Below are 27,089 nucleotides of genomic sequence, written 5' to 3' on the forward strand. Positions count from 1 at the left end.
CTGTCTTCATTTCTTTTCATTCTTTTTTCTGTATTCTGTTCCGCAGCAGTGAATTCCACCATTCTGTCTTCCAGGTCACTTATCCGTTCTTCTGCCTCAGTTATTCTGCTATTGATTCCTTCTAGTCTATTTTTCATTTCAGTTATTGTATTGTTCATCTCTGTTTGTTCTTTAGTTCTTCTAGGTCTTCATTAAACATTTCTTGCATCTTCTAGATCTTCGCCTCCATTTGTTTTCCGAGGTCCTGGATCATCTTCACTATCGTTATTCTGAATTCTTTTTCTGGAAGGTTGCCTCTTCCCACTTCATTTAGTTGTTTTTCTGGGGTTTTATCTTGTTCCTTCATCTGGTACATAGCCCTCTGCCTTTTCATCTTGTCTATCTTTCTGTGAATGTGGTTTTTGTTCCACAGGCTGCAGGATTGTAGTTCTTCTTGCTTCTGCTGTCTGCCCTCTGGTGGATCTATTGATGTTCTTATTTTGTACATTGTTTTCTGGTTTCCTTTAGTTCTTTGTCCATGGTTACCTTTATCTCGGTGAGCATAAGTAGGATAGTTGATTTAACGTCTTTGGCTAATAATTCCAGTGTCTGGGCTTTCTCAGGGATGGTTTCTGTCAAAAATTTTTTTCCTGTGGATGGGCCATACTTTCGTGTTTCTTTGTATACTTTGTAATTTTTTGTTGAGAACTGGACATTCTGAGTAGTATTATGTGGTAACTCTGGAAATCAGATTCCTCTGCTTCTCAGGAATTGCTGACTTTGCTCATCAGTGCCACTGCCTTCCATTTGTGACTTTTCCAAGCTAGTATTGCTAAGTGTGTATTCTTTGTTGTGGGTAGTTATTGAAGTTTCTGTTCCATTATCTCTGCAATCAGCCAGTGACCTGAGAAAGATTTCCTAAATTGTCTGGCTGAATAAAAACAAAACAGGTGTTCTTGGTCCTTTATCCCTTTAAATCTGTTGGTGGGAAAAGCTGCTGCAGCCAGCAGGGCTGAAACCATGACATCATTTGCTCTGGTCTCTCTGCAATCCACCAGCCTGACCAAAATGTGCAACTCAAATTTTTGGAGGGAGGGGTCCCTACTGCCTGCCCTTGCGCCAGACATCCACTCCAGGAACACAGGCCACTATCGCCACCAGTAATGGCAGGGCTGAGGGAAAGAGGAGGGTAGGTGGTTTGCACATGTTCTTAAACTCAAGATCACTGGCTTCTCTCTTCGTCAAGCACTCCCCTAGTTGTTATAGGTGTCCAGTCAACATCCAGAGTTCTGAAATTGTGGTTCTGGTTATTTTTTCTAATTTATCAGTTGTTTCAATGGAGGGACCCAACCCTAGTGCTTCCTTCTCTGTCATTTTGCTTGATGTCTGTGTCTGTTGATTTTGCTAGCTTCCAGATGTTTTGTAATGTTTCATTGTGAGCTCATCTGCAATGGAGAGTGTTTCTTCTGAGGGAATTCCAAACAACCTAAGTTATGAATATGATCCCAGAGAGGTTTTGGAGGTGTTCTGCCAGATACTCTAGGGATATCATTGGCCAGGTATCAGTTTTTATGTTAATTTCTTAGCTTAGGAATTCTTACGTCATACAGATACCATAAATTCTGTGTCCACCTCTGGGTATAATGTGGACTTAGGGCTTTAATTTTTTGTGGGAGTTTTTTAAATTTGTTTTTTAGATTCCCCCCACCCCCTGCCTCCGCCAAGCCCTAGAGTTAGGGAAACTTTATATCTAGGTTGGTGGACTATTTTCTAGTTTCCCTTTCCTGCAGGTACAGGACTCTTTTTGAGGATCATAGCTTTATGCAGGGATCTCAGTTCCAACTCCCTGTCCTTCCAGCATCCAAGGTTTTAGGAAAAGTCAAGCTGTAGCCATCAGAGCCTATTTCTAGATCCCTAAATCATCTCTGTGCTGTTGTGGTATCAGGTTGTATTCTTTCCATTCTGCTTTTAATTCCCTCTTCCTTTCCGGCATCTAAGGACTTACCTTCCTTTCTTGTGAACTAGGCTAGAGATTTTTAAATGTGTGTGTGTCTGTGTGTATTATATTCTCTCCAACCTTTCTGAATGTTTATAGTGGGAGCAGTTTCACATAAGCTCAGTCCATTATGTTGCCCAAAGCAGATGTCCTCCTTTTATTTTTCAGGGTAAGTTCTATTGCAAAATACTGAGTGAACTCATAAAAAGGGGAATTTATTTCTACTGAAGATTTCTAGGCCAGGACAGTGACGAGGAAGAATTTATTCTGAGGTGGCAGGCGTGGTGGTTGTGGTAGCTGTCACCACACCTCAGTCTAGTCTAGTCTAGAACTACAGTGGGGGAAATGACTCGGAATCTTTTGTATTTGGAATAGAAGTGGAAGGGAAGCAGATAGAACTAATCCATTACCCACTTTGGGATTAGAGACACAATTTTTCAAAGGGCAAAGACTTAAACTGCTCAGAAAGTATTAAATTGTGGGGAAAAGTCATGAATGTGTATCTGAAAGAAACTAATCTGTGGTCTTAGGTTTATTTGAAGCCCTTCAGTTAGGAACCCTCCTAAAATCTTATATGTACAGGAGCTGGGGTTTGCCAACTATTTTCTTACTGTTACTGCATAGAATCAGCATAACTAGGTCACTCTGGCAGCAACAAAGATGGGGCAGGGGGCAGTTTTGTGTAGAAAAGACCAGAAAAAACAGATGGTTATCTTTTGGCTAGGTTCAAAGATGAATATGTAAGAAATAAGGCTAAGCAGTTGGTATTGATGATGTGTCCATGGTAAGAGGAGATAAATTGAGCTTTTGATTGTTATTTGTGTTGGATTTTGTTCCAGCTGAGAGCAAAAATCAGTCCCCACATCCCAGTGAGGGTTTCTTGCCCATCTCAAGGAGGTATAGTAATTTCAGAGAAATTTCTTTCTGCTCCTGAGATTCAAACATAACTTTACACTGCTCTTGGATCTCACGGTTTTCTGGTAAATCATGCTGTTCTTCATCTTTGGACTAGGACTAGGACTTAGTATATTATCTGGCTTATAGTAGGTGTGCAGAAAATGTTTATAAAAATGAAGGGAGTTGTTTGCCATTTTCAGCTTTCATACACAGTATCATAAAAGCAGGAGTCAGTGATATATATCTCTTTCCTTTTTAGCTCAGACCATGACCGGCTTCATACCTTGGTAACTGAAAACTGTTTTCCGGTAGGTTCTTATCTTCCTTAGAACTGTGGGACCTCTGAGTAGACAGATTCTAGATATCACCTCTGATTTTCTTGAGGATCAGTTTTGAGAGTGCAGGAAGTTTAAGGCAAAAGCTGAAGTTCCATTATTTTTGGCTGAATGATAATGACTTGATATGGACTCTGGTAAAGGCCATGCAGATGAAGAAAGAGGAAGTCCCTCAGCAAGCAGTACTGAGACTACAGATCCTGAGGTGAGGGTATGGTCACATTAGGCCAGCCCTGCACATACCTATACTACAATAAAGGATTTAACCAGTGTTCATGAGGCTTACATTGTGTGATAACAGGGGTGCTAGGTACTCTGGGAGACCCCTAACAATGAGGACTTTGTGGTTCAGTTAGAGGTTCAAGAATAAGAACTTCAGTTTCTATCAGTTTTGCTTCATCTCCCCAGGGACAAGGATAGCTATCCTAGTCTTAGCAGGTTAGTCTTTATAAAAGGCTATAAAATTCCTATAAAATCCCACCTTTCATTGCCGAAAGGTGAGAGGAAAAAAACAAACGTGCAGTCAACAGAAATGCATGCAATAATGAGCAGATTATGAAAGTGTGTAGGAGGGATAGTGGTATATTAGGTAAGCTGGCAGTTTGGAGTGTGGTCTTCATTGATTTGGAGAAGGGTCCTCAAGGAGGTAGGTGGGTCTTGAGTTGTGAGTTAGAAATGGAAAGAGAGTTGTTGTGAGGTGAGCTTGAGCAGTAGCTTAAGGTGAGAGAAAATAAGCACCAGAGAGCATTTGATGGGAAATGTTGCATGTTGACTGTGGTGTTGCAAGAAGAGCAAGCGTGGAAATAAGCACCAGCTTCCCTACAGGGAGGGAAAAATCCAGTTGAACTATTCTCCTCTGCCCTCAGGACATGGTCTGGGACATCAAATACAAGACCGTCCGCTGGAACTTTGTAGAATCTTTAGAGCCACCCCAGGTGGTGCAGGTTCGCTGTTCAAGTCTGCTGAACCAGGGCAACACGTATGGCCAGGTCACCATCCGCATGCACACCCGGCAGGTAGAGGCACCAGTCTGCTTTCCTCCCAGGTTTCTTCACTCTCAGTTTGGGCACCTACCTCTGAGTCCTGGGTACAGCTGCCCGGGACTGTGAGTTCTAAGGAAAGGTTCAGCATGGTCTTTCTTACCTTGTTGCTGCACCCTTCCCACTGCTGGATGTTAGCTGTACTAAAACAGGTGTGGGGATATTCTTCCCCACCCTTCCTGGACTCCCTCCCACCTCCTTCCACCACCCCACCCCACCTCCCGCCCCCCAGTCAAAAACCCTCTATGAGTAAAGTGTCAGTGGTTGATCTGTTAGTCTAGACTCAGAATTAAACAGCTCTGAGGACTAACCGACTAGATGTGCTTTCATCCTTGCAGACTCTGGCCATCTATGATCGGTTTGGCCGGTTGATGTATGGACAGGAAGATGTGCCCAAGGATGTCCTGGAGTATGTTGTCTTTGAAAAGCATCTGGTGAATCCCTATGGGAGCTGGAGAATGCATGGCAAGATCATTCCCCCATGGGCACCCCCTAAGCAGCCTATCCATAAGGTAAAGCAGCTTGCATGGTTTAAGACATGGCATCCTAAGCCACTCCTGTTGGGCTCCACCTAGTGGACAGAGAGGGTGATGCACCACCAGGAAGAGGAGTCTGTTGGCGGTGGGCAGGGAGGTGGGTGTGGAGGCGGGCATGAATCTCTTAGGTAAGCCATGGACTTGGATAGTAGATAACTCAGCATCCTGCTCTTTCAGACGGTGATGATCCCTGGCCCCCAGATGAAACCTTGGGAAGAGTATGAAGAGCCACAAGGAGAGGCCCATAAGCCTCAGCTAGCGTGATGGCAAAAGTGACTCCTCGGGTGAAGCGTGGGTGGTGAGGTGGCTGGAAGCTGTGAAGTCTGGGAGTCTGGGAGCTGTGAAGTCATCCATTTTCTTCATGCTGTAGAAAGAGCTACCTTTGTTCTCTCTTGCCCCGCTTGGGTCTTTTTAGCAGTCTCATCCTCAGTAACCACTACTGATGGTTGAGCCCTAGTGGGTTGGTCCTGCGCACAGCTATGGACCTACTTCTTCTTTCTTTAATCTTATATCTAGCTTCTAACTCCAGATGAAAAACAGTATGTTTCAGAGAATATCTGATACCAGCTTTTCCCGCAGCAAGAACTGTCAGGAGCAAACTGGCAGAACTTTCTAATTACTGGGCAGGGTCACAGTTTGAAATAAAGCAATAAAGCACTATCAGGTATTGGACAAGTGTGGTGGGTTCTGTATATTTCTCCTGGTTCAGGATGGAAGTAGACCAGCCTTCAGAGGGCAGAAGTGGAAGTTATCTTAATTGTGAGTGATGTGACTTACAGGAAATCCAGACTTGGGAAAAATAATTAGTGTTTATAAAAGTGGTGTCATTTAAGAGGGTCTTTTCGCATACACTGACTCACTGAATCAATATTTGTATTTCATAGATGAATGTAAATCCAAAGAAATCATTTAGCTCTCAGCCTTTGGATTTTTTTTTTTTTTTTTTTTTTTTGCGGTACGCGGGCCTCTCACCGTTGTGGCCTCTCCCGCTGCGGAGCACAGGCTCTGGACGCGCAGGCCCAGCAGCCATGGCTCACGGGCCCAGCCACTCTGCGGCATGTGGGATCCTCCCGGACCGGGGCACAAACCCGTGTCCCCCTCATCAGCAGGCAGACTCTCAACCACTGCGCCACCAGGGAAGCCCTGGAATTTGTTCTTAATTATCAGCTGCATCCTGGTGTGATCCCAGGAAGCGTTAGAGGAGGAAGGGGCCATGGTAGTGTGGATACATTTGGGAAATCCATCAGTAAGACTTAGTTCCCTGATTTCTAGCACATTTTGGAGATGGTGACTTTTTTTCCAGCCCGAATTTGGAGGCAAAGATACCAGAATATGGACCTATGTGGAGTGAAACAGCCCAGCCCCTTCTTGTTCCTTAGCTCCAGTTGGAGGAGGATGTGAGACTTCTCATGCTCGTGTCCTGGGTCATCTGAGGTATGACAAGGGAAATCACTGTCCCAGCAGCAAGCTTGGTTTATAGTACTATTACTTTGATCAGCCCATTAGGGCTCCCCTTAAAAATCAGGACCTTAATTCTTGTGTTTCTGTTTTTCAAGTCTGGCATTTTCTTTTAAGGAGTTTATCACTTGGGTTAAGGATTAATCTCTTCTGACCTTGTCTTGAGAGTAGAGTCCAAAGAAACTGGAATCAGGTTGAGAATAACCTGACCCCTCAGTCTCTGTAAAGCTACCATTTCAGCAAAGCAGCAAACAGACCAGGCCTCACTGGGGAAAACTGATGTTTTAATAACAGCTGCTGTGAGTGCTGACCATAGAAATAAGATGTGTATGCTTAGGGAAGAGGCAGCACTAGTAGGTTAATCCACAGCAGCCACCCTCATCATGCTACTTAGTTTCAACCCTTTTGGCTTAAAATGTACATCAGTTTCCAGCATTGCTGCTCAAGTGAGGTTTGATCCTATCCTATTTGCCTGAGCCCTGGATTAAGGCAAAATGAGAAGGGGAGTGCTTTGAGTAGGATCCACAGCTGGGGAGTATGGAGTAAGGGGAGGCAATCCTGGGAGGGTAGGGAAACAGAAACAAAGCACACTAAATGGCCAAACGACGTCTTGATTTCTCTGAATATATTAAAAAACAGTGTTTCAAATAAGCTGTTTCACCCCACTCCCCTATCTCTGTCTCAGGGGTCTCTAGATAATCCTAAATAGCAGCTAAGCAATAGTTGCCACCAGGGAGCCAGAGGATAAGTGCAATTTTCATTTCCCCTTGGGATCAAATCCAGCTGAGCAAATGGCCCAGATGTACAGGATTGGCTTGAAGGGCCGGGCAGAGACCATCTGCAATGCTACCCGTGTAGCTGGGCACTGGCTGAGAATTAGTCAGGCAGTCCCATGGTCCTGAAGGCTCTAAACCTTGGGCTTTAGAGCAGGCATTGTTCTTTCCTTATCTATCTATTATTAATGTTTAGGAACATTGAAAAAATAAAATCACCATAATGAATAAGCTAGAAACAACTGCAGTAGTCAAGAAAAAGCATTCTTTATTTTTTTCCCCATGGTTTATTTCACAGCTGTGGTTAGAGGAACAACTTTTGTGTTCCCAGCTAGTCCAGACCCAGTGGGATTGTTCTGAGGTGCAGAATTTGCATTGGCTCGGAAGCTGTGAGGCTAACTAGCTAGAGCCCAGAAAAACAACACACTTTAGTTCCTGCTCTGGAAGCCTAGGGCAGGGGACCTAGGTAAGAGGGAAGGCCTATATATGGAACAAGGCCCTCTGGTCTCTGAAAGTGGGTTACTCCATTCCTTCTTCTTTTTGGAAATGGAGCGCTTTGCTCCTTTTTCTGTGAAGCCCTGTAGCTGCCCAGAGTATTTACATGCAGACTGATATTTTCCCCATTGGGTATTTGGTCCCCTTCTTTTGTCTTTTTCCTCCTGTTGAATGGCATCAGTATCTGTCCAGTTAGAGGGTGGGCCCCTGTGCCATGTTTAGTCTGCGTATTTCCACCCCCACCCCACCCCTGCCAATCCTGGGACGTCTGTGACCAATGTTTTTCTCCTTCCTCATTCCCCTCTGGTAGTATCACCTATTTGCAGCACTCTGTTATCTAGAACCACTTAAGTAAGGGTAGCCTGAATTGACTTGAGAGAATTGAACCGAGCTAAGAATGAGAGAGAGCTCCCTAAGAAAGGAGGCTTTGTATTTACACGATGCCCTTTCCCTGGCCCTCAGGCCTCTAACCTGCCTCATAGCACTACTCTTTCTGAGGGCAGTTAAAGTGCTTGCTGTAAACAGGACCTTCTTTCTTTCTCGGGCTTCTCGGGAAAGAGACAGATGTGGACCTCTTGTTACTGAACAAGTGATTTGGAGTGGTTCTTGCATTGGAACCAGAAATTCCCCCTGGCTCCAGTTGCACTTGACGACAGAGAGGGGTCCCTTTGATGACAGCACTGAAAGGCTAGGAGAATGAGGCAGTGGGATGAACTCTGCAGATTTTGGCAAAAGATGGGACAGGAAGGAGGGAAGGCCATCTGAAAAGGCTTGTAAGAGTCATACTTCGTAAACTGGGCTTAAAATGTTAAAGCTGGCGTGGGAAGGACCTGGAGCAATTGCCTTTCGCTTTATGCTCTCTGTCTCTGATGTTGCTTTGGGTGCCAGATGTTGACGTAAGTGTGCTTGATTCGCTGTACTTCAGCAGTCAAGAGGGCAGGTATGAGAGAATCAATAAAGCAGAACCTGGAGATCCAAAGTCAAAATGACAGGATCTTTAAGGCATTTCAGGCACCTCTTTTGAGCCATTTAAGTTTACCCCCTGATTTATCTTTGAACTTGAATAAGTGGCTTCTAAGCTTCCTATGGTGACCTTTATAACCTTCTGTAATCCTCAGCGCCTATGTTGCCGATGCCTTGCGTGGTTTAGTTTCTTCTCAAAAAATGTCCTTCGTAGACTTCACAGAAGAATGGGTCTCCTTTTGAGACAATGTGGGCTGGGCACAGCTGACTTCCCTTTATCACTAATATTGGCTTTACAAGTGAGTGTCCTGTCACAGACAGCTTGTGTTGAGTATTCTAGCTGGATGGAAGGATTCATTAGAAGTAGAAGGTCCAGCCCTTGTTCTCTGGAGCAGGAAGAAGAGTTGGAAGTAAAGAGGGGATGGGATTAACTTTTGGGGTCCGAGCTAAACCCTTTTTGTACCATTTGTCTTGGAATGAGTTGACTTCTGGCTACCTTGGAGAGAGAAAGTGGCCAAGTGTGTTTGATTCAGTTTTTTGGAAACACCTAGGACTTGGAAAGGAGCTTGGCTTCTAAAAGATAGCCACCCAATGTTTCACCTCACCTGATGGAGTTGTTACTCCCAGTCCCAAGGATAGACAGTTGGAGGGGTGAGTTCTTCGTGTTGAGCTTTAGAAGCTACTTCTCCTTGGTCTTCGGTTAAGGAGGAAGACTTCTGGGCCTTAGCTTCCTGGAGAGTTGGCTCTGGGACTAAGCTGGTCCTCGACCCAAGTTCTGAAGGTACTTGGAGTTCTCTGACACCTTCCAGAGTAAAAGTACTGGCTGGCTTGCTCACTTCAGGGCAGGGGCTTTTGCCTTCTGGAAGGAAGCCACCCAGAGGTCTGTGGACTAAAAGGCATGGTGGGTTCTCAGGGGCTGTGGGGCAGAGTTTTTCTGTCTGAGTTTCTGTTAAAGCCAGGAGGCCAGATTCCTCAGATGGGGCTCCAGTTACCTCCCAAAGACATATATCGATGTCTGCCATGGTCCCCTTTATTTTATTTCCTTCTGGATCTGTGACTTCCCATTGACATAGCTCTGCCATCCTGCTCCCCATACTGCTTGCTCTGTGGGGACTGACTTTGGGTTGGTCCATGTCTGGAGCATCTGGCTGGGGGGAGAGCCCTTCTGACCTTGTGCCTTCCCAAGGACAGACCGTCTCTCGCTCTCTGTTGACTTTTACTTCTTCTGAAAAGTGTTCTTCAGTCCCTCCAGATCCTGCCTTTTGCAGGAACATCTCTCCTTGCCCTTGAGATTCTCTGGCCACCTCTTGTTCCAGTCCCCCTTTCTCTGCTGCCCCTTGACTCACCTCCCAAGGGCAGATTTCTGTTTTCTTATCAGAGGGAGCCTCTTCTGCTTCCCATGGACACACTTCTGCTACTCTGGCCCCCACGCTGCCTGCTGCCTCGGAACTTTCTTTGCTTCTGTCAGAAGCTTGTGGGGCTGGTTGTGGAGACAGACCCCCACAATCTTGACTCTCCCGGGGACACATAGCCTCCTGTTTCCCATCTGCACTCTCTGACTTTGCCTGAACGGCCACAACTTTGTGCTCTGGTTTTTCTGGGGCTTTCTCCTTCTCCTCTTGAGGCTCCCCTTCTCCATCCTGTCTTGACACCCCTTCCTCAGGGATTCTTTCAGTCACCTCCCAGGGACAGGTCTCAGCTTTGGCGCCGCTGTCAGGTTTGGGAGCTTCCACGGCAGGAGCATCCCACGGGCAGACCTCAGCAAGCCTGCCCCCAATGCTGAGCAGTGTCTGAGCACCGGCTTTCGGTTGGTCAGGACAGTGACTGTCTGGGTGGGAGAAAGAGCCCGCCGGGGCCATGCTCTCCCGTAGACAGATAGGTCGTAGCTCATTGCTTGCTTTTTCCGCATCTTCAGCAGTGACTTCTGCTTGTTCTGGGAAGGAGCCCATCTTTGGGTCTTGTGTCAGGTCCCCTTTCGGCGCTGCTTCATCACTCGCTTCCAAGGAGTGCCCCTCTGCCACTCTGCCCCTCCCGCTGCTGGACGAGTCTGAGACCTCGGGGGCCTGAGCGGAGGGTGTCCTCAAGTCCTTCTCCCAAGGACACATAGCTTCCTGCTCTTGGCTCAGTTTTGTCTCCCATTTTGATACGTCTTCTCCCAGGGAGGTGAGTCTCCCCTTTTCTAGAGTTTTCTCCCTCTGCCCCATGGAATCAGTCCCCATCTCTTGTTGCGAATCCTTCCCGGGGGCTCCTTCATCCACCTCCCAGGGACAGATCTTGGCTTTTTCACTGGTAGGCGCTCCCTCTGCTTCCCAGGGACACACCTCAACTGGCCTGCACCCCACACGGTCCAACACCTGGAGCCCAGCTTTTGGTCTGTCGGTGCCCAGAGTGTCTGAATGCCGAGAGGAGCCCCCTGGATCCAGGCTCTCCCAGGGGCAGGCCACCTCCTGCTCCCGGTCCTGCCTCTCTGGCTTCTTTGGAGCAGTAACAGCTATCTCTCCAGGTCCAAAATCTGCCGAAGCCCTTCCTGTATCATTTGGAAATTGCCTAATGGCCTTAATTCCCAAAGCCCTTTTCTCCCCTGCTCCAGCACTCACCTCCCAGGGACAGACCTCTGCCTTCTCTGCAGGCAGGATTTCCTCCGCGTCCCAGGGACAGATCTCAGCAGTTTTGCTTCCCATACTGCCTGACATCTGGAAAGTGGCTTTGGGTCTATCTGTGTCTCGAGGACCAGGTTGTGGGGAGAAGCTGCCAGGGTCCACCGTCTCCCAGGGACAGACTGCTTCCGGCTTTTGCATCTGTCCCTCAGGCTTTTCCCAAGTTGTGCTATCTTTGATTCCTGATGTTCCAGGCATCTTCTCCTTGTCCTTTTGAGATTCTTTTGGTGCCTGTCCCGATGTCCAGTCCTCTGTCGTTCTTTCATTCACCTCCCAGGGACAGATTTCTGCCTTGGCAGGTGTTGCTTCCTTTGCCTCTGACCTGAGATCTTCCTGTGGACATACCTGCGCTGCTCTGCTTCCTCCCTTGCTGAGGAGTTGGCCACCAGCTTTGGATGAGGAGTTTTCTAGATGTGGGCTGGAGTGCCCAGGGGTTGTGCTCTCCCAGGGACACACTGACTCCTGCTGTTGACTAAATTTCTGCACTGCTTTCCCAGTTTGTTCCCACATCTCTCCAAAGCTCCCTTTTCTGGAGGTTTTTCCCTTTTCCTGGAGAGATTCTCCACCTGTCCTCTGACTCATCATTTCCTTCCCTACTACCTCATCACCCAGCTCCCAGGGACAAATCTCTGCTTTCCCGATAGCAGGAGCATCTCCTGCCTCCCATGGACACGCCTCAGTGACGCTACTGCCCAAACTCCCCGAGCACCCGGGGGTTCCCGGGGCCTGAGTAGAGACTGCTGAGGGGCCCCGGAAATCTGTCCTTTCCCACTGACAAAGAGATTCCAACCCTTCACCCAGTTTCTGTTCTTCCAAGAAGATTGCTTTCTTGGGAGTTTTTTGCTTTGCCTGGGGGAGCTTCTTTACTCCCTCCTGGGACGGTTTCTCATTCTCTCCTCCTTTACTTGCCTCCCAGGGACAGAGCTCTGCCTTGGTGATGTCAGGTATACAAGCTCCTGGGCCAGCGGCTTCCCATGGTCGTGTCTCTACCTCTCTAGGCTCCACACTGCCCACTGTCTCAGACCTGCCCTTGGTTCTGTCAGAGTCCTGAGGGGCTGACCGAGGGGACGGACCCCCAGGATCGGCACTCTCCCAGGGACACACTGCCTCCTGTCCCCTGACCAGCCTCTCTGGCTTTTTCTGAGCAATGGCAACCACATCTTTGGGTTCTGATTTTTCTGAGGCTTTCCCCCTCTCATCTTGGGAGGCGTCTAGATCTTGCCTCAGTGCCCCCTCCTCAGGGACTCCACTCACCTCCCAGGGGCAGATTTCGGCCTTGTTGCTACTGTCAGGCTGACACGTTTCTGACTCGGTGACTTCCCAGGGGCATACATCTATCACCCTCTGGTGAGCACTGCCCAGGGGCTGGAGGCCAGCTTGGGGCAGTTCCCGCCACCCCCTAGGGGCTTCTTTTGCTTGCTTAACGTTTTTGTCCCTAACTGTGCCCTGCCTGACTTGCCTCAGTGTGGCAGGCCCTGTTTTACCTGCTCTCGCAACCTTCCCCTCCCCTAGACCCTGGGATGGCCTCCTGCCTCTGTCTTCTTGTTCCCTGCTGCCCTCCTGGTGACAGACTTGGAGCATTCTGCTTGTGTGAGCGTTCTGTTGGTTCTGGAGGGACTCCTCGTCATCACAGGGGGCAAGCGCGGCCTGCTTACTCACCGCCTTGGGCCGGCCTGACCTGGGAGATCTGGGACACGCCCCCACACCCCCTCCCAAAGCTCGGCCCTTCTCTTCCTTCTCAGGACTCCCTTCCCCGCTCTCCTTCTCTCTGTATGTGCTCCGAGAACGGGTCAGAGCTTTGATAGCCAGTCCCAGACTACGCAGGGAACCCTGCTGAACAGGGGTCTTGAGGCTGTGGGATTTAGAGAAGACCTTGGGCCTGTCCTCATCCTCATCAGCTTCCCCCTGGAGACACCTGTCCTCCGTGTCCATCCCATGCTCCCCAGCCCCCCTCTTCTCTACTGCTACAGAGAGGGCCCTCCAGAGCCTGGCCCGACCTGGGGCGGGAGAGTGGTTGCCCCGCTCTGGCCCCGAGGGGCCTTCCTGAGCCACATTTTCTTTCTTTGATGGCAGTTCTGCATTCTCCCAGGGGCAGATGTAGGTGAGTAGGCTGGGGCTTCGTGGGGGTACTAGGATGGGTGCCAGGGCAGGGGCGGGAGCTGGCAGCAGAGCCAGAGGTAAGGTGGAGGTGGGAGACAGCATCCCTGGCTCCCCCAGGCCCACCCTGGACGTGGCCATGATGGGTGTGGAGATCTGGTGCTGGATGGGCAGGTGGGGCACCCTTCTCACGGCCTCCTCGTGCAGCTTTCTGGAGGCGGGGGAGCTGTCCACGCTGCTCCTCTTGGCGGGGGAAGGTGGGGCCGACAGGGGAGTCGCTCGAGCTCGCTCCAGCCTCCAGGCCGAGGGCCTCCGCGCTGGGCTGGCCAGGGTGGCCTCTGCCTTCCTCCTCTCCTCCCGCTCCCTCGCCCGCTGGTAGGTCTCCTCCAGGTAGGCCTGGCTGGCCTCGAGCAGGGCCTTTTCCCTGGAGCCAGCCGCGACGCTCAGCGACTTGTGCAGCGAGGCGGGCCGGGCGCAGGGCGGCCGCTCTCCCACCGTCAGATTGTGGGCGCTGGCCGACCTGAAGCTCAGCGCGGGCGGCCCTGCCGCCGACTCGCGGCTCTCGGATTGCGGGCCCTTCCTGGCCAGCTTTCTCCTCAGCAGCGAGTCCAGCAGAGGCGGGTACTGCTCCCCGCGGGGATCGAGGTCCTGCTCGCAGGTGCTGCGGGACTTGCGCAGACCCGGCGGCGCGGCGGGCTCCCGGAGGCTGGCGCTGAGCAGCCTGGCGCTGAGCAGCCGGCGGCGGGAGGAGCCCCCGGGCAGGCTGCCGCGGGCCGGGGAGCCCGAGTCCCGGGAGTGCTGGCGGGTCAGGGCCTCGGGGAACTCGGCCAGGTACCTCATGAAGGAGTGGCCCAGGCTCTGGCGCCAGCTGCGTCGCTTCTTGCGCAGGTGTGGGTTGTTAGCGGCCATTTCCTTGGTCTTGTGGACCTCGAGCTGGGCGTAGAGCTTCTTCAGCTCGTCCTGGGGGCGGGGGGACCGGGGGACCGGGGGACCAGAGCTGGCGGTGAGGGCCAAGCTCTCCATCCCCTGGCGGCGCTGCTCTGCCCCTCAGCCCTTGCTCAGACCATTTTCTCTGGGGGATCTCTCTCCCACCAAGCTGTGTCCCTTCCCAGCTTTTAAAACTCAGAATTCACCTCCGTCCTGCAGGGCCAACAACCTAGTTCCCGAGCCCGACCCACTCAGCTCCGAGGCCTCAGCGCACCACTTTCTGGGCACTGTGGTCTGGTGGGAGTCTCCAGCTTGGGGGACAGGAAACCTGGGTTTGAGGCTGCTGACCCATCATGTGCCTCTAGGCTATTTTCTTGCCCTCTCTGAGCCTCTGCTTCAATAAAGTAAGGAAAACTGGCTGCCTAGTGTTCACTTCCTTAAGAGGATTATATGAGGTTGGTGGTGGGACCAGTGGGCGTGAAAACTGCCATATTCAAGTGATGGAATGGGGCTTTGAAAGTCTTTTGTACTTCGGATCTCTCCCCGCAGCCAGCATAGGGGAGGTACATGGGCTGCTGCTCCCCATACTGGAGGGTCAAGGATGGTGTCTCTGTGGCAGCGTGCCTCCACTCTTTGGCCTGCCTGCTGGATTGGTGTCTCAGTTCAGCCTATCCCCAGGGGGCAGGCGGCAGGGCAGGCAGAGCTCAGAGAATGAGGAGGATACGGCGGAAAGAGAGGCAAAGGCAGTTGAGACAAGGAAGGAATTGGGGGATGTAAACAAGTCAGGTGTGGACGGGGCCCCAGGGGAGGTGGAGGGATGGACAAAATGGCTTCCTGGGACTGTTCCCACATGCAGGTTCTATAAGACACTGGGCTTTACCGCCAGGTCTCTTTATTTCCTACCCTCTGAGCCTCTCATTAGGGTTTCTGTGACTATAATGATATTCTTAAGCAGAAAAATAAGGTAAGGATGCTCTCCTGATGTAAGACTCGGGAAGAACTTCCTTTCTCTAACACTGCTGGGTCCAGGGAAAGGGGATCCTGGTGTGGAAATCCCTGGTAGCCACTCACTGCCTGAATTACCCAGCCCCAATGGCCCTAGGGTCACTAACTGCCTGGTATGTTGGGGACTGAGGAGTTTCTTAGGCTGCCCTTCATGGTGGCCCTGCTGAGTGGGAGTGGAGGACACGGGAGACACAGGTGATTTGAGCTCCACTCATGGTTCTGCCTCTACCTTGCCAAGTGGGCCTCAGGAATCTGGGTTTTGGTTGGGGGGGGGTCTGTCCACTGTGTGGCCTCCTTTGAGTAGAGTCAGGGGAAGCAGCTTAGGGCAATGGTGGAGAAGAGAGGGAGGCGGGTCTTAGAGGAAAAGCTATGGGGAGGAGAGGGGACCTGCAGTGGCACACAGCCCGGGTGGCAGGGAAGCTGTGCCCCCTGCCCAGTCCCTAAGTAGCATCAAGAGGAGGCAGGGAGGGCAGCACCTACCCGAATGTCTCCGGGGTCCAGGCTGTGCTCGCTCCAGGCTGAGGCGATGCTGCTGTTCAGGTAAGAGCCTGAGCGCTGCAGGTCCAGCTCGTCCTCATACACCTCATCCAAGATCTCCTCTCGGGGAGGAGCCCCTGGCTTCCGGAACTGGCCATGGTGGGCATGATCGGGAAAAAGACTCACCTTGGCTCCCTGCCCCGTGGCATATGTATTTATTCCATAAATCTTCACCCTTTCTCTGATTTGGAATTCTGGGGGTCCAAGGAGTATTGTTCCCTCTCCTTCCTGATTTTCTCTAGCTCAGAGACCAGGGGTCTCAATGCCCTGCCCCCACAATTCCTAGCCATGTCCTTCAGCTCCCCCCCCGCTCACCTATCTTTCTGTAACTGCTTCTGAGTTGATTTTCAGAGTCTGCCAACCTTCCAATTGTATTACAAGGACTCCCTTCAGCTCTAGCTCTTTTTTAAAAAAATTCCAAGTGTTTTTATTATTTTTTTAAAATTATTTATTGATTTATCTATTGGCTGTGTTGGGTCTTCATTGCTGCGTGTGGGCTTTCTCTAGTTGTGGAGAGCGGGTGCTACTCTTCGTTGCGGTGCGTGGGCTTCTCAGAGCGCAGTCTCAGTAGTTGTGGCACACGGGCTTAGTTGCTCCGTGGCATGTGGGATCCTCCGGGACCAGGGCTCAGATGTGGGCTTTCTCTAGTTGTGGAGAGCGGGTGCTACTCTTCGTTGCGGTGCGTGGGCTTCTCAGAGCGCAGTCTCAGTAGTTGTGGCACACGGGCTTAGTTGCTCCGTGGCATGTGGGATCCTCCGGGACCAGGGCTCAAACCCGTGTCCCCTGCATTGGCAGGCGGGTTCTTAACCACTGCACCACCAGGGAAGTCCCAGCTCTAGCTCTTATTTCCCTTGCCCAGGGATTGGAGACGGAGATTCCTTCCGTGACTCCTAAGTGGGCTCCTTGCTTAGGGCCCAAATCCCTCAGGGCCCAGGGTGTCATTCTCACCCTGGCCTGGAGAGGGTGCTATGGGCACAGCAGCTCCACAGTGCCCCTGGCAAAGGGGCTGCGTCTGCCTCACATCGAGGCCAGGGGAAGACCTCACCTTAGGGATGAAGATCAGAGCCAGTGTGGCGGTGACTGTGCTGTGGGTGTGAAAGAAGAAGAGGAGGAGCGTCCAGTCTGGGTGCAGGGAGGGAACCAGTACAAACCTGAGGGTGAGGTGGGAAGGGGATGGTTAGCTACAGGTGGGAGTGGCCTCTTTCCTCTCACCTGTTTCAGTGGCTGTCCTCCCCAGCCCCCGCCCTGATCTCCTGGAGGTGCTCCGTGCAGTGAGGAGGGCACTCTTCCTTCTTCCTGCCCTCCCACCTTAGGGCTCACGTTAATCTCCACCTCTGAGAAGCCCTCCCAGACTACTCCAGCTTGCCTTCTCTGGCTGCTTATAGCACTTAACTCTGTTATGGACCACCCTGTGGGTTGATTCTACCTTCACCACAGGGCCAGATCCTTGTGGACACTCACAGCAGGCCTGCTGCAAGGACAGTTGGGGTGTGAGGGGGAAGAAGGCAGGGAGAATGGAGCCTGTATGTGGAGGAGAGTCGGGGGTGGGGCGTGTGGGATGGGAGAGGAGTTAGGAGTGGAGCATGCTTCCTCTTCTCGGGTGTTGGGTGAGACATGGGTTACAGGAAGGGTATCTGTGGGGTAGGGAGAGAGCTACAGGTGGGGGCCCTCCTTACCTTGCTGAGGCGTAGTAGGTGTTGCAAGGAGGGCTGTGGGATGGGGGTACCCTCACCTGGGAGAGGTGATGAGTGGTATTAGGGTGGGAGGCGTGGTGGGTAGGAGGGCCCGTCCTCACCTGGCTGCGTGGAAAGCAGCAGAAAGCAGCAGCTCATTGTGCAGGGCGATGCCCATGTACCGCGGCTCGTGCAAGGCTGAGGGAACAGCCCGGGTGGCGTAGCAGAGGAAGCTGCCCCAGCACAGGAGCAGCATCTCGGCTGTGGGGAAATAAGGAGAGCCGGGTACCACCTCAGCAGCCATGCACCCCTTTCCCTGTAGGCCGTGCTGGGGGGACCCCGGTCCAGGGGTCCAGGTACAAGGCAGGAGGACCCCTGGAGGTACAGGGAGGGGGACCAGAGTGAGGCTGGGCTCAGTGGAAGCAGCTCACCCACAACCATGATGTAGTCCCAGCGGTCGTGGTGGCAGAGATAGAAGTGGCGGCCTGTGTGGGTGTGGCCTCGCGCCACCAGGGACGCGTGCTGGCTGCCTTGCTCCAGGACCCCCGCTGTCCATACAGCCAGGAAGCCCAGCACCAGCAGCAGAAGCAGCCCCAGACGCTGCAGCAGCCGCCCACTGCTCAGGTGGGGGCCCCGCTGGGCCGTCCGAGAGAGAAACAGCTGGAGCACTCTACAAGGGTTAGAGTGTGGCTGGTGGATGCAGGGAGGGGAGATGCCCCTGGCCATTGCTTCCCTTCCCTCCGCACATCCCTGTCCTCCCATCCCTTCCATGGTTCACCGCCTCCTCTTACCCCCAAAAAAAGTTACATGGAAGGGAGGGCCATAGTGGTGGGAGCAGGCCTTGGGGGCACAGAGGAGTAGAGCTGGTAGGGGTCTGGCTGTGAAGAACTTCATTCCATAAATGAGCTGGGGTAGCCTGGAGTGAGCAGCGTGAGAGCAAGCTCTGCCCCAGACCCTACCTATAAAGCTTGAGTATAATAGTGCCGTAGACAATGGCAAAACCCAGCAGCCGGACCCAGCGGAGGGCGATGCAGCGGAATACACTGGGCTTGAAGTACAGGATGAAGACCTGGTGGGGAGGGGGCAAAAATAGTTGCTCTCGGCTGCACTTCCACTGTGTGCCAGGCCTATGCTAAACACATTACTGATCCTCCTAACCGCCTTTTCATAGAGGCGTCATCACCTCCATTCTGCAGAGGAGTAGCTTTGTTATCAGAGAGGTTAGGTAACTTGTCCTAAGTCACACAGCAGGTCATAGAGCTCCTTTTAAGCCTGGCTGTTTGGTTCCAGAGCTCACTAGACCAGCCTGTCATTTGTGGGCATGAGTCGGAGGATTTTGAGGTCTCTGAATCCCCCCGACAGGGCAGAGAGGAAGGATTCTGGGGCTTGGAGGGTACCAGGTTGGGACTATGGGGGATCCTGGGAGGTGGGGTCAGCCTCTGGCCACAGACTCACAGGAAAGTAGAGCAGCAGGGATCCAAAAAGGATGGTTTCCAGCAGTACCACTCCAGACGCCCGGATCCTCTGTGAACCCAGGAAAGAGAGAGGTATGTAAGCAGGGCAGCAAGAGGACAGAGCCTGGAGGATGGTACAGGAGGGTCTCAGGCCTGTTTGAGGGGTCACCCCATGGCCCTGGGCTAAAGCTTCACCTTTTAACATTAGCTCTGCCCTCTCCATCCACAGCCACTCTCACCACAGGCTCTTAGCTCCACTGGCACGAAGCCTGGCTAAGGCACAGGTTTCATACAGCTCCTGCCACCCCAGGCCCATGCCCCTCCCAGTCCCGGCCTGGGCCTTGCTGCAGACCTGGGCTAGAATCAGAGGTTGCTGGAGCTAGAAGGGATCTCAGGCTTTCCTCCAAGCTTTGGGTCAGACTGCCTCCTTGTCTAGAAACTCGCTTCTCTGTCAGTTGACCGTCAACTTTGGCTCAAGTGTCATGGTCTCCAGAAAGCCTTCCCACGCCATCTCAGGCAGGGTGACTGGGTCCCCTCTCTGAGCTGCCACAGCAACTGACACCTCTATCCTGGCCCCTGTTTTGCCGTGCTGGCATTTTATTTACATGTCTGAGGGGCCAGATCACTTCCCCTTTTGCCTACACAGTGTTTTGAATCAAGTCCAATGCCTTCATTGAGCAGGTGAGGAAACAGGTCTAAGGTGGTGAGGTCACTTGCCTCATGTCACATAGTGAGTTAGATTAAGAATCAGGGCCAGAACCCATTTCTCTCAAGTTCTAGTCTTAGGTAGTCTCTGGTCTCCGGTTGATGCTAGAGACTCAGGATGGGCAGGGCACGTGTGTAGAAGAGAGATGTGGGGCCTTCCTTGCCTTGCTCTGGCGGCAGCGATAGGAGACCAGCATGCTCAGGAAGACGGCCAGCATGCAGCACGTCTGAGAGGCCAGCACCACTGCCCGTAGCGCAGGGGCTTCCTCCACCAGGCACGGCGTGGCATCCAGGCAGCTGGAGCAGCCCTCAGCACATGGTTGGCACCGCAGCAGCCTCCCGGAGCTGCCTTGAGGGGACCCGAATTGCCCGGTAGGCTGGGCAGCACCCTCCTCTGAGCCTATAAAGAAAAGATGGGTGCAGGGAGAGGGGCATGGCTGGGACATCCTGAGACCCCAGCCTTCTCTTCCAATGGTCACCACAGCTCTCTCCCTGCCCTCTTATGGTCTGTGGCCCCTGGGGTAGCGTCAGGATGGGTAGGAATGAAGAAGTGGGTACTTTCAGGGGAAGGCAGGGTAACAGGAAGAGGTGATGCCAGGCTAGGACTCACTGCGAGGTCAGCTTGCATCAGACTGGCATGTTATAAGCTCATTCTCGGAAGGAACAGACACCCCCAAATTGGACCCTGCCTGCCTCTCCTGCTTCTCTCGACATTCTTCCCTTGCTCCATGAGTTTTCTCCCAGTGTCTCACCCCAACCTGCCTTTCTTCCCCAGATGCCCGCCTCCAATCAGCCCAGCCTGTAAAACACCTTCCTGGCCCTCCGCATAGTTACATACCCCCGGAGCTGCTTGCCCCATAGAAGCCGGGTCGGCAGCGGCAGAGGTAGTGGCCAAGGACAAAGCCCTGACTCTCCAGGGGGAAACACTGTGGGGATGACAAACACAATCGGTATTTATATGAGGCTTTGCCTCCTGGGAAGAGACGGAGGGTGCATCTACCTTCCTATCCACGGCCCCTGGGTCTACACCGGGGAGCCCCACCAGAAAGCCACACCAGCCCTTGGGAAGCCTTCCATCCCTGGAAACCCTCCTCTGCCCCCACCATTGCCTCTCTTCTCAAAGAGACCTCCAAGCAGAGTATGGAGATGGACCACCCTTTTATTCAGACTGGCCCTGACAGGAGCCTCACAGGTCCCATTTCCCAGTGCCCAGCTGATGCTAGAGCAAGGTGCTGGGGAGGTGGAAGCAGGGAGAAATCTGAGCTCAACCACACCTGTGTGCCTACATCCTGCTTCAAGGGTCCCCATCAGCCTCCCTCTTTGGCACACAGGTGGGTTGAAAGGGCCCCCATGGAGGAGCAGCTTCCTCCATCAGGGCCATCTGGCTTTGGCGCAGGACTGCTCTCCCCAGCCCTAATGCCAGGCTAATGCCAGGCTGGTGGGATGCCAAGGCCAGCTCTTTATTCCACCTCCACCCATTGATGTTTGCCCAGCAGGGGACAGAGCAGACCTCAGAGCCAGGCAGGGAAGATGAGCCCGTGAATGAGGTCAGACCTACTGTAGGGAGTGGCTGGGAACAGACAGCAGTGGGGCAAAGGAAGGAAGATTACATATCCAGCCCCTAGAAGGTGCTTCTGAAATCGTGGCCCAGCTTCCCCTCTTACTCAGACCACTGGAAAACGTTCTGTTCCTACCATAGACAAATGCATACCCAGAGACACGAATGTGGCTGGGTTTAAAAGTGCACTGGACAATGGGAGCCCTTATCCATCCCTGGACTGATAGCTCCAAACACTTGTGCCCTGAAGAGCAACAGATGCCCAAACCCACCACACCTCCCAGCAGGCTGCAGGGCTCCCCTTGGCTTTAGTTCAGCTCAGGAACAAGCATGCAGTCAGTGTAACTGTGGAGCGGATTAGTTCACTGACCTGCCAGTTTCCCAGTACTGGGCTTGCAGGATTACCAACCATTGCTTTCCATTATCCAGATTCTCCTGCATCCACGGCTTTGATTTTGCCAGCATCTCGCCTGGGTTCCATCACCTTTACCAGTCCCAGAGCTCTTCAAGTTCCTTCTCTGGTTAGTCTCCTCCTACACCCCAACCAGCAATTCTACTTATTTCAACAGACACCCAACAGAGCATCCTTTGTGGGTCAGAAGGAGCCCAGAGCTCTGTTGACATGGAGAATGTGGTTCAGGAGAAGGAAAGGGGACGATTAATAGATGCTCAGGAGGCGATCCTGGGAAGGGATCCTGGAGCAGCCAGTACCAGAATGGAGAGCAGACAGGGAAGCACACTGAGAATGCAAAGGAATGAAGGTGGCTGTCTCGGGTGGGGGATGGGGCTAGGCTGTATGTGTCCTCACTCTTAAAAAGCCTGGTATCTCATCTCTATCTATCTTAGCAGTAGGGACTTCCCTGAAGCCCGGAGAGGGTGGTGTGCCTTTGTCAGCTGCTCCTGATGGCAGTGATGGGAAAGGGGAGGGAGGCAGGACATCAGCACCCCCACCCTCTGTATCCTTACCTGGGTGCTGTTGAGATCACACAGGTGTGTGTTAGAGTACCAGCCTGGGCCGCTGGCACACTGATTGATGTCCACGCTCTGAAGATCTACGTCCATCTGCACCTGCCCCCTAGGGCAGTGAATTGGCAGTTAGGGGTACAGTGAAGGATGCCAAGGTGGACATGTGTCCTTGGACCCCAGACTATGAGGCAATGCAAGCTCTACAAACTTTAGCACAGTGGCTGCAGTGTGCCAAGAGAGAGGGCACACACGCACGCCATTTCTCCAGTGCTATTAACCCTCGCTGTCTCTGCAGCAACAATCCTCCTCCCCCTAGGTTTTTCCCTGCCCACACCCCCTATCCCTCAGGTTTTCAACATCCTAGCATTTCTTGATTTCTGTCAATGGGAAAGGGAGGGGGTGAGACATACGGGAGCTGCGGCTCTGATGATCTGTCTGAAAGGGATATTCACACTTCCCCACTGCATGTATATATACACACACACACACACACATACACACACACACATACACACACACACACACACACACACACACACGCAAAGCAGCAAAGCAGCTATTAAACGAAAGGGATATTCACACTTCCCCACTGCATGTATATATACACACACACACACACACACATACACACACACACATACACACACACACACACACACACACACACACGCAAAGCAGCAAAGCAGCTATTAACCACCCCCTCACTCTGCCCAAACCAGGTCTGAATTGATCACAGCAAAGGAGATATGGAATAGAGGGGCCCAGAGTCAGAGCTGCCTGGCCCAAGGGCTCTCAACCCCCTGCTCTGGGCTGAATGGGGAGAGAGCTGGCAAGGAGCCAGGCTGCCTGTGGCCAGGAGAGGAACTCTGCCGGGGACAATGAATGGGGACACAGAGCTGGGAAAACAACGTTGTTGATTGTTTTTTGTTGTTGTTGTTGTTTTTCGGTACGCGGGCCTCTCACTGTTGTGGCCTCTCCCGTTGCGGAGCACAGGCTCTGGACGCGCAGCCTCAGCGGCCACGGCTCACGGGCCCAGCCGCTCCGCGGCATGTGGGATCTGCCCGGACCGGGGCACGAACCCGTGTCCCCTGCATCGGCAGGCGGACTCTCAACCACTGCGCCACCACGGAAGCCCCGTTGTTGATTGTTGAATGCCTTGCGGTACACTATCCATCTGCTCCCTCCTTCCCATCATGGCTCCCAATCACCTCTTTACTCCAGCTGAGGGAGGAAGTCAGTTATTTGAGGAGTATCATAGGCTATTGGGGTCAGGACTTGATATAAGAATATAGCCATTGGGAGTGACCCTGGGGATGTGGCCAACTCCTGGGCAGAAAAGGCAATGGTGCCAAGCCTCCCCCCAAGTGTTTTCCTTCCCTTGCAGAAACCTCCTTTTACAGTTCTAGATTGCTAGGGAGCAGCGAATTTCACTCCCGAAGCGCCCATCTGACTCCTCTGAGAAGCCAGTGCATGGATTGTCACTGTCTCCCACACCAAGCCCTCTCCTGCCTTGTACCCACTACTCAGACCTGGAGGCCAGGACCTATGCCCAGCTATGTCCACACATCTGTACACACACACGTGTATATCTACTTGTAAATGCAGTGAGTTATATGTAGTACATACACACACCTATATATGTTAACACACAGTTACAGATTCCTAGGGTCAACTGCAGATATACACAGCTGAATGCAAATACACACATCTGTGTCCCCCAAACATGTGCATACCAAATGGCCTATGCACAGCTGGCTGGACTTGGGGCCCCCACCCCACAAATCTACAATAGCATCAAACCCTGCACAAAACCCACTTACCTGATCTCCGGGCTGAGGTCTGGCTTGAGTCCATAGAAGGCGGCTGAGAGTGTGATAAGCCAGCCCGGACGGAGCCGGCCCTCCTGGCATTCCAGGAAGGGAGGAGACAGCCTCACATGCTGCAAGTCCCCCACATATCCATCCCCCTGTGGCCACTTGGGGCTGCCAAGGCTCCCTAGGTCATTGGTCAGCACCCGCTTCTGCAGGTCAGGGGTGTCCAGGGCCCCGGTTGGGCTCTCCTTCTGCACCCTGCTCCCGGACAAGTCCTGAAGGATGGTCTCCTCCCCAATCCGGGTGGCCTGCAGGGCCAGCTGCAGGTGGCTGGCCCCCAGTGGAGGGTTAAAGGACAGCAGAGCCCGGTATGCCCTTGGGTCCCCCTCGGCCATGCTGCGGACCAGTGCCTGGTACCACTCCACATCCTCCTCCACACTGGACTCCCGGATGTCGTTGGCTTGTAGCAGCATGTTGAGGAAATTGGCAGCCTGCGTAATGGTGCCCGCTGCCCTCCATAGGATTGGGGGGAGCCCTGGTCTGGCTCCTGCCCCATGGGCTTCATAGCGCTCACTGCAATTAGCCCCCGACAGCTGTTGGGCATCTCCAGAGTAGAGAAAAGCCAGGGCTGCCTCAGCCCCCTCCGGGGGCACCCACATGGGTACAGATCCTGGCTTGACTTGGGAGGACAGCGCGGGCAGAGAGTGGAGGAGCCTCGGACCCCCCAGAGCCCAGCCACAGAGGAAAGAGCAGCCCAGCAGCCCCCACACAGGAGGAGGTATGACCACTGCCCTGGTGCCCATCCTTGGGGCAGCTCTCAGGGCCCCTGGGGTCCAGGCTGCCCGGGGTATTGGAGGCTCAGGAGATCCCAGGCAGAGGCTGGCCGCAGTCTGGGGCTGCCTGCTTGCACGCCTCCTATCCTTGCTTTCTCTCTTCCTCTCTTCCTCTCTCTCATGCTCACGCTGTCTTGCTTGGTATTTTCTTCTCTTTAACGTCATCAGCTGGCTTCTGGACGTAGGCACGAGGGCTCTGTTCCCTGCTCTCTCGGTGTGGCCCCCCCATCGCAAACCCTTTTAATCCTGGCACACCACTCTTCCCTCCCCTTCTTATCCAATATCTAGGCTCCCTCCCCTCACTCCCCACCCTACATCTGCTCCAGGGAAAGATAGAAGGGACCAGCCGTTCTCTCTCTTCCTCCCTCCCTCCCTCTGCCCTTTGCTCCATTAGTAGAGATGGGCAAATCCAGGATGGGGAGCCATAGCAACCGCAGATGAGCCTGTGCCCCTCTCTCCACCCCTCTGCTCCACTCAGCCTCCTGGCAGCAATTTCGATGGCCATGATAAAGGGCCAAGCTGCAGCTCCTGGCAATCTGATCTAGCTGCCTGTACCCCCGACACCGTGCTGCTGAACTGGAATTTCAGATTGGGGTTGGCGAGGGGTGGGCAAGAGAGCCCAATAAGTATAGGGTTTAAAAAATATATATACTTATTTATCTGGCTGCGCCGGGTCTTAGCTGCGGCACGCAGCCTCTTAGTTGCGGCACGTGGGGTCAAATTCCCTGACCAGGGATTGAACCCAGGACCCCTGCATGGGGAGTGCGGAGTCTTAACCACTGGACCACCAGGGAAGTCCCAAGAGAGCCCAATAGAACCATAATTGATATTTGTACAGACTGTGGCAGTTTACAAAGTGTTTTTCACCTGCGTTATCTCAATGACTCTTCCCCAACCCACCTATGCTGAATATCCTTATCCCCATTTCACAGATGCAGAAAGTGAGGCTCAGAGACTCACCCAAGATCACAGAGCTGCTTCATTTGAGTTGAGACTCAAACCCAGAGCTCTGATTCCCCTACACTACCCCATCAAACCCCCACCATCACCCTGTTATTCATCCTTAGAGACCTCAAGAAGACCTAACTATAGCCCGGAGAGGTGAAGGGACTTCCCTAGGACCACACTATTGCTCTTGACAGAGCAGGAGCCTCCACCAGGTCTCCACCTCCCCAGCCAGGGAAGCCCACCTTCTCCTGCATCACAGAGTTAACCACTGCCTGGAGTAAGGGGGTCATGGTGGGGAGGTGGGAAGAGAATGAACAGTTTTGCTTCTGCTTCTTTCACCTTCATTTTGTCATTCTAAGCCCTGTCTTCTTCCTTTCTTCATGAAAACCATGGCTAACCTCTTTTGCTCTTCCAGGTCTTCTTACCCCTCACATCCTTCCCTCTGTCGGACACAATAACTGGAAAGCTCAGAGTTAGCACTGTCTGAGGCAGCCTTCTCGGATCCAGAAGGGTGTGGATTCTTGAAGTCAGCCACGGAACAAAGCCCCTGCCTTCCTCTCCCTCCCTCTTCCACCACTTTGGCCCCATGGGCATGTGCTATCTGTTAGTTTCTCCCCTTCTCACTTTGCCTCCATCCCCGCTTCTTAAACCTCTGATGTCCCAGATCTCTGAGTTTATGTAGGGAGGGCTGGGTGGTGGTGGCTAAAAACTTCTCTTGCTTTACTGGTGGCCTCTGCAAGCAACAGTTCTGCTTTGGAACCTTCACTGGGAACGTAAGGGGTGGAGGAAGAGATGGGGGCTAGAGGACAAACCTCCACAGAATCCCTGTGATGTCAGAACTAAGAGTGCCTATATCCCAGACCTTTCTCTAATGGAGAAGAAAACGAAAACGAAAACCGAATGTCAGCTAAGTGACCTCCTCAAGGCCACAAAGCCAGCGAGTGGTCTGGGGTCAGACCTGTATCACACATCCACACATCCATTGCCTCTCTGATTCCTGTGTGCCAACAGAAAGAGGGATGGTAAGGGGGTGGGGTGGGGTGAGCAAGTGCTCCGTTCCACGTTCTTGGTATTATTACTGGTTACTGTTAGTCCAGGGCCAACAGAACACCTTGGGTGAAGACATAACAGTCAGTTGTTTTTTTCCCCCAAGAAGCTTTTCATAATAACAACTAATGTTTGAATAGTGCTGTAGCATTTGCGTGTAAGTTTTCATTTAATCCCTACAACAGCTCTATCAAGGGGAGATTATTATTGACCTATTTTTACAAATGAAACACAGGTTCAAAGATGTTTAATTATTTGCTCTAGAGGGGCAGAGACCATGCCTGTCTCATTCATCACTGAAGCCTAGCCCATCGCTGAACGACTGAGTGAACTCAAGACTGCTTTAGATTCTCTGAATTGTTCTTTGCAAAGCTTTTCTTTTTTTTTTTTTTTTTTTTT

At 52.4% G+C, this 27,089-nt stretch overlaps 2 protein-coding genes across 2 annotated transcripts in view; one reads left to right on the forward strand and one right to left on the reverse strand.

Moving 5' to 3' along the window:
- The window catches only part of MRPL45 (mitochondrial ribosomal protein L45), an 18,475-nt gene extending 13,017 nt beyond the window's left edge, over positions 1-5,458 (forward strand). The window contains exons 2-5 of the mRNA XM_055089873.1: positions 3,132-3,180; positions 4,074-4,223; positions 4,586-4,759; positions 4,961-5,458. Coding sequence (XP_054945848.1) covers positions 3,132-3,180; positions 4,074-4,223; positions 4,586-4,759; positions 4,961-5,047 — 460 coding nt within the window. The 3' untranslated portion in view covers positions 5,048-5,458. The remainder of the gene's footprint in view (positions 1-3,131; positions 3,181-4,073; positions 4,224-4,585; positions 4,760-4,960) is intronic.
- Positions 5,459-9,089: 3,631 nt separating this feature from the next.
- GPR179 (G protein-coupled receptor 179) lies at positions 9,090-24,680 on the reverse strand. The gene is made up of 11 exons (XM_007117948.3): positions 23,872-24,680; positions 22,052-22,160; positions 20,366-20,453; positions 19,692-19,927; positions 18,824-18,892; positions 18,328-18,437; positions 17,800-18,038; positions 17,491-17,629; positions 16,741-16,846; positions 15,639-15,785; positions 9,090-14,186 (listed from the first exon to the last, which is right to left on the reverse strand). The coding sequence occupies exons 1-11, from the start codon at positions 24,663-24,665 to the stop codon at positions 9,090-9,092; spliced, it is 7,134 nt and encodes a 2,377-aa protein (XP_007118010.2). The 5' UTR covers positions 24,666-24,680.
- Between the last annotated feature and the right edge of the window lie 2,409 nt (positions 24,681-27,089).

The sequence above is a fragment of the Physeter macrocephalus genome, chromosome 14 (genome assembly GCF_002837175.3).
Source record: "Physeter macrocephalus isolate SW-GA chromosome 14, ASM283717v5, whole genome shotgun sequence".
In the NCBI taxonomy this organism is placed as follows: Eukaryota; Metazoa; Chordata; class Mammalia; order Artiodactyla; family Physeteridae; genus Physeter; species Physeter macrocephalus.

Bases quoted from the DNA above. Each gene is read 5' to 3' on its own strand.
- GPR179 (XM_007117948.3), bottom strand. From the start codon at position 24,665: ATGGGCACCAGGGCAGTGGTCATACCTCCTCCTGTGTGGGGGCTGCTG. The intron at 18,893-19,691 runs GCAAGGAAGGCC...CTGGGTTCACAG, and splicing joins ATCGCTGCCGCCAGAGCAAG to AGGATCCGGGCGTCTGGAGT. The intron at 16,847-17,490 runs GTGAGGACGGGC...CCTCACCCTCAG, and splicing joins GCTGCTTTCCACGCAGCCAG to GTTTGTACTGGTTCCCTCCC.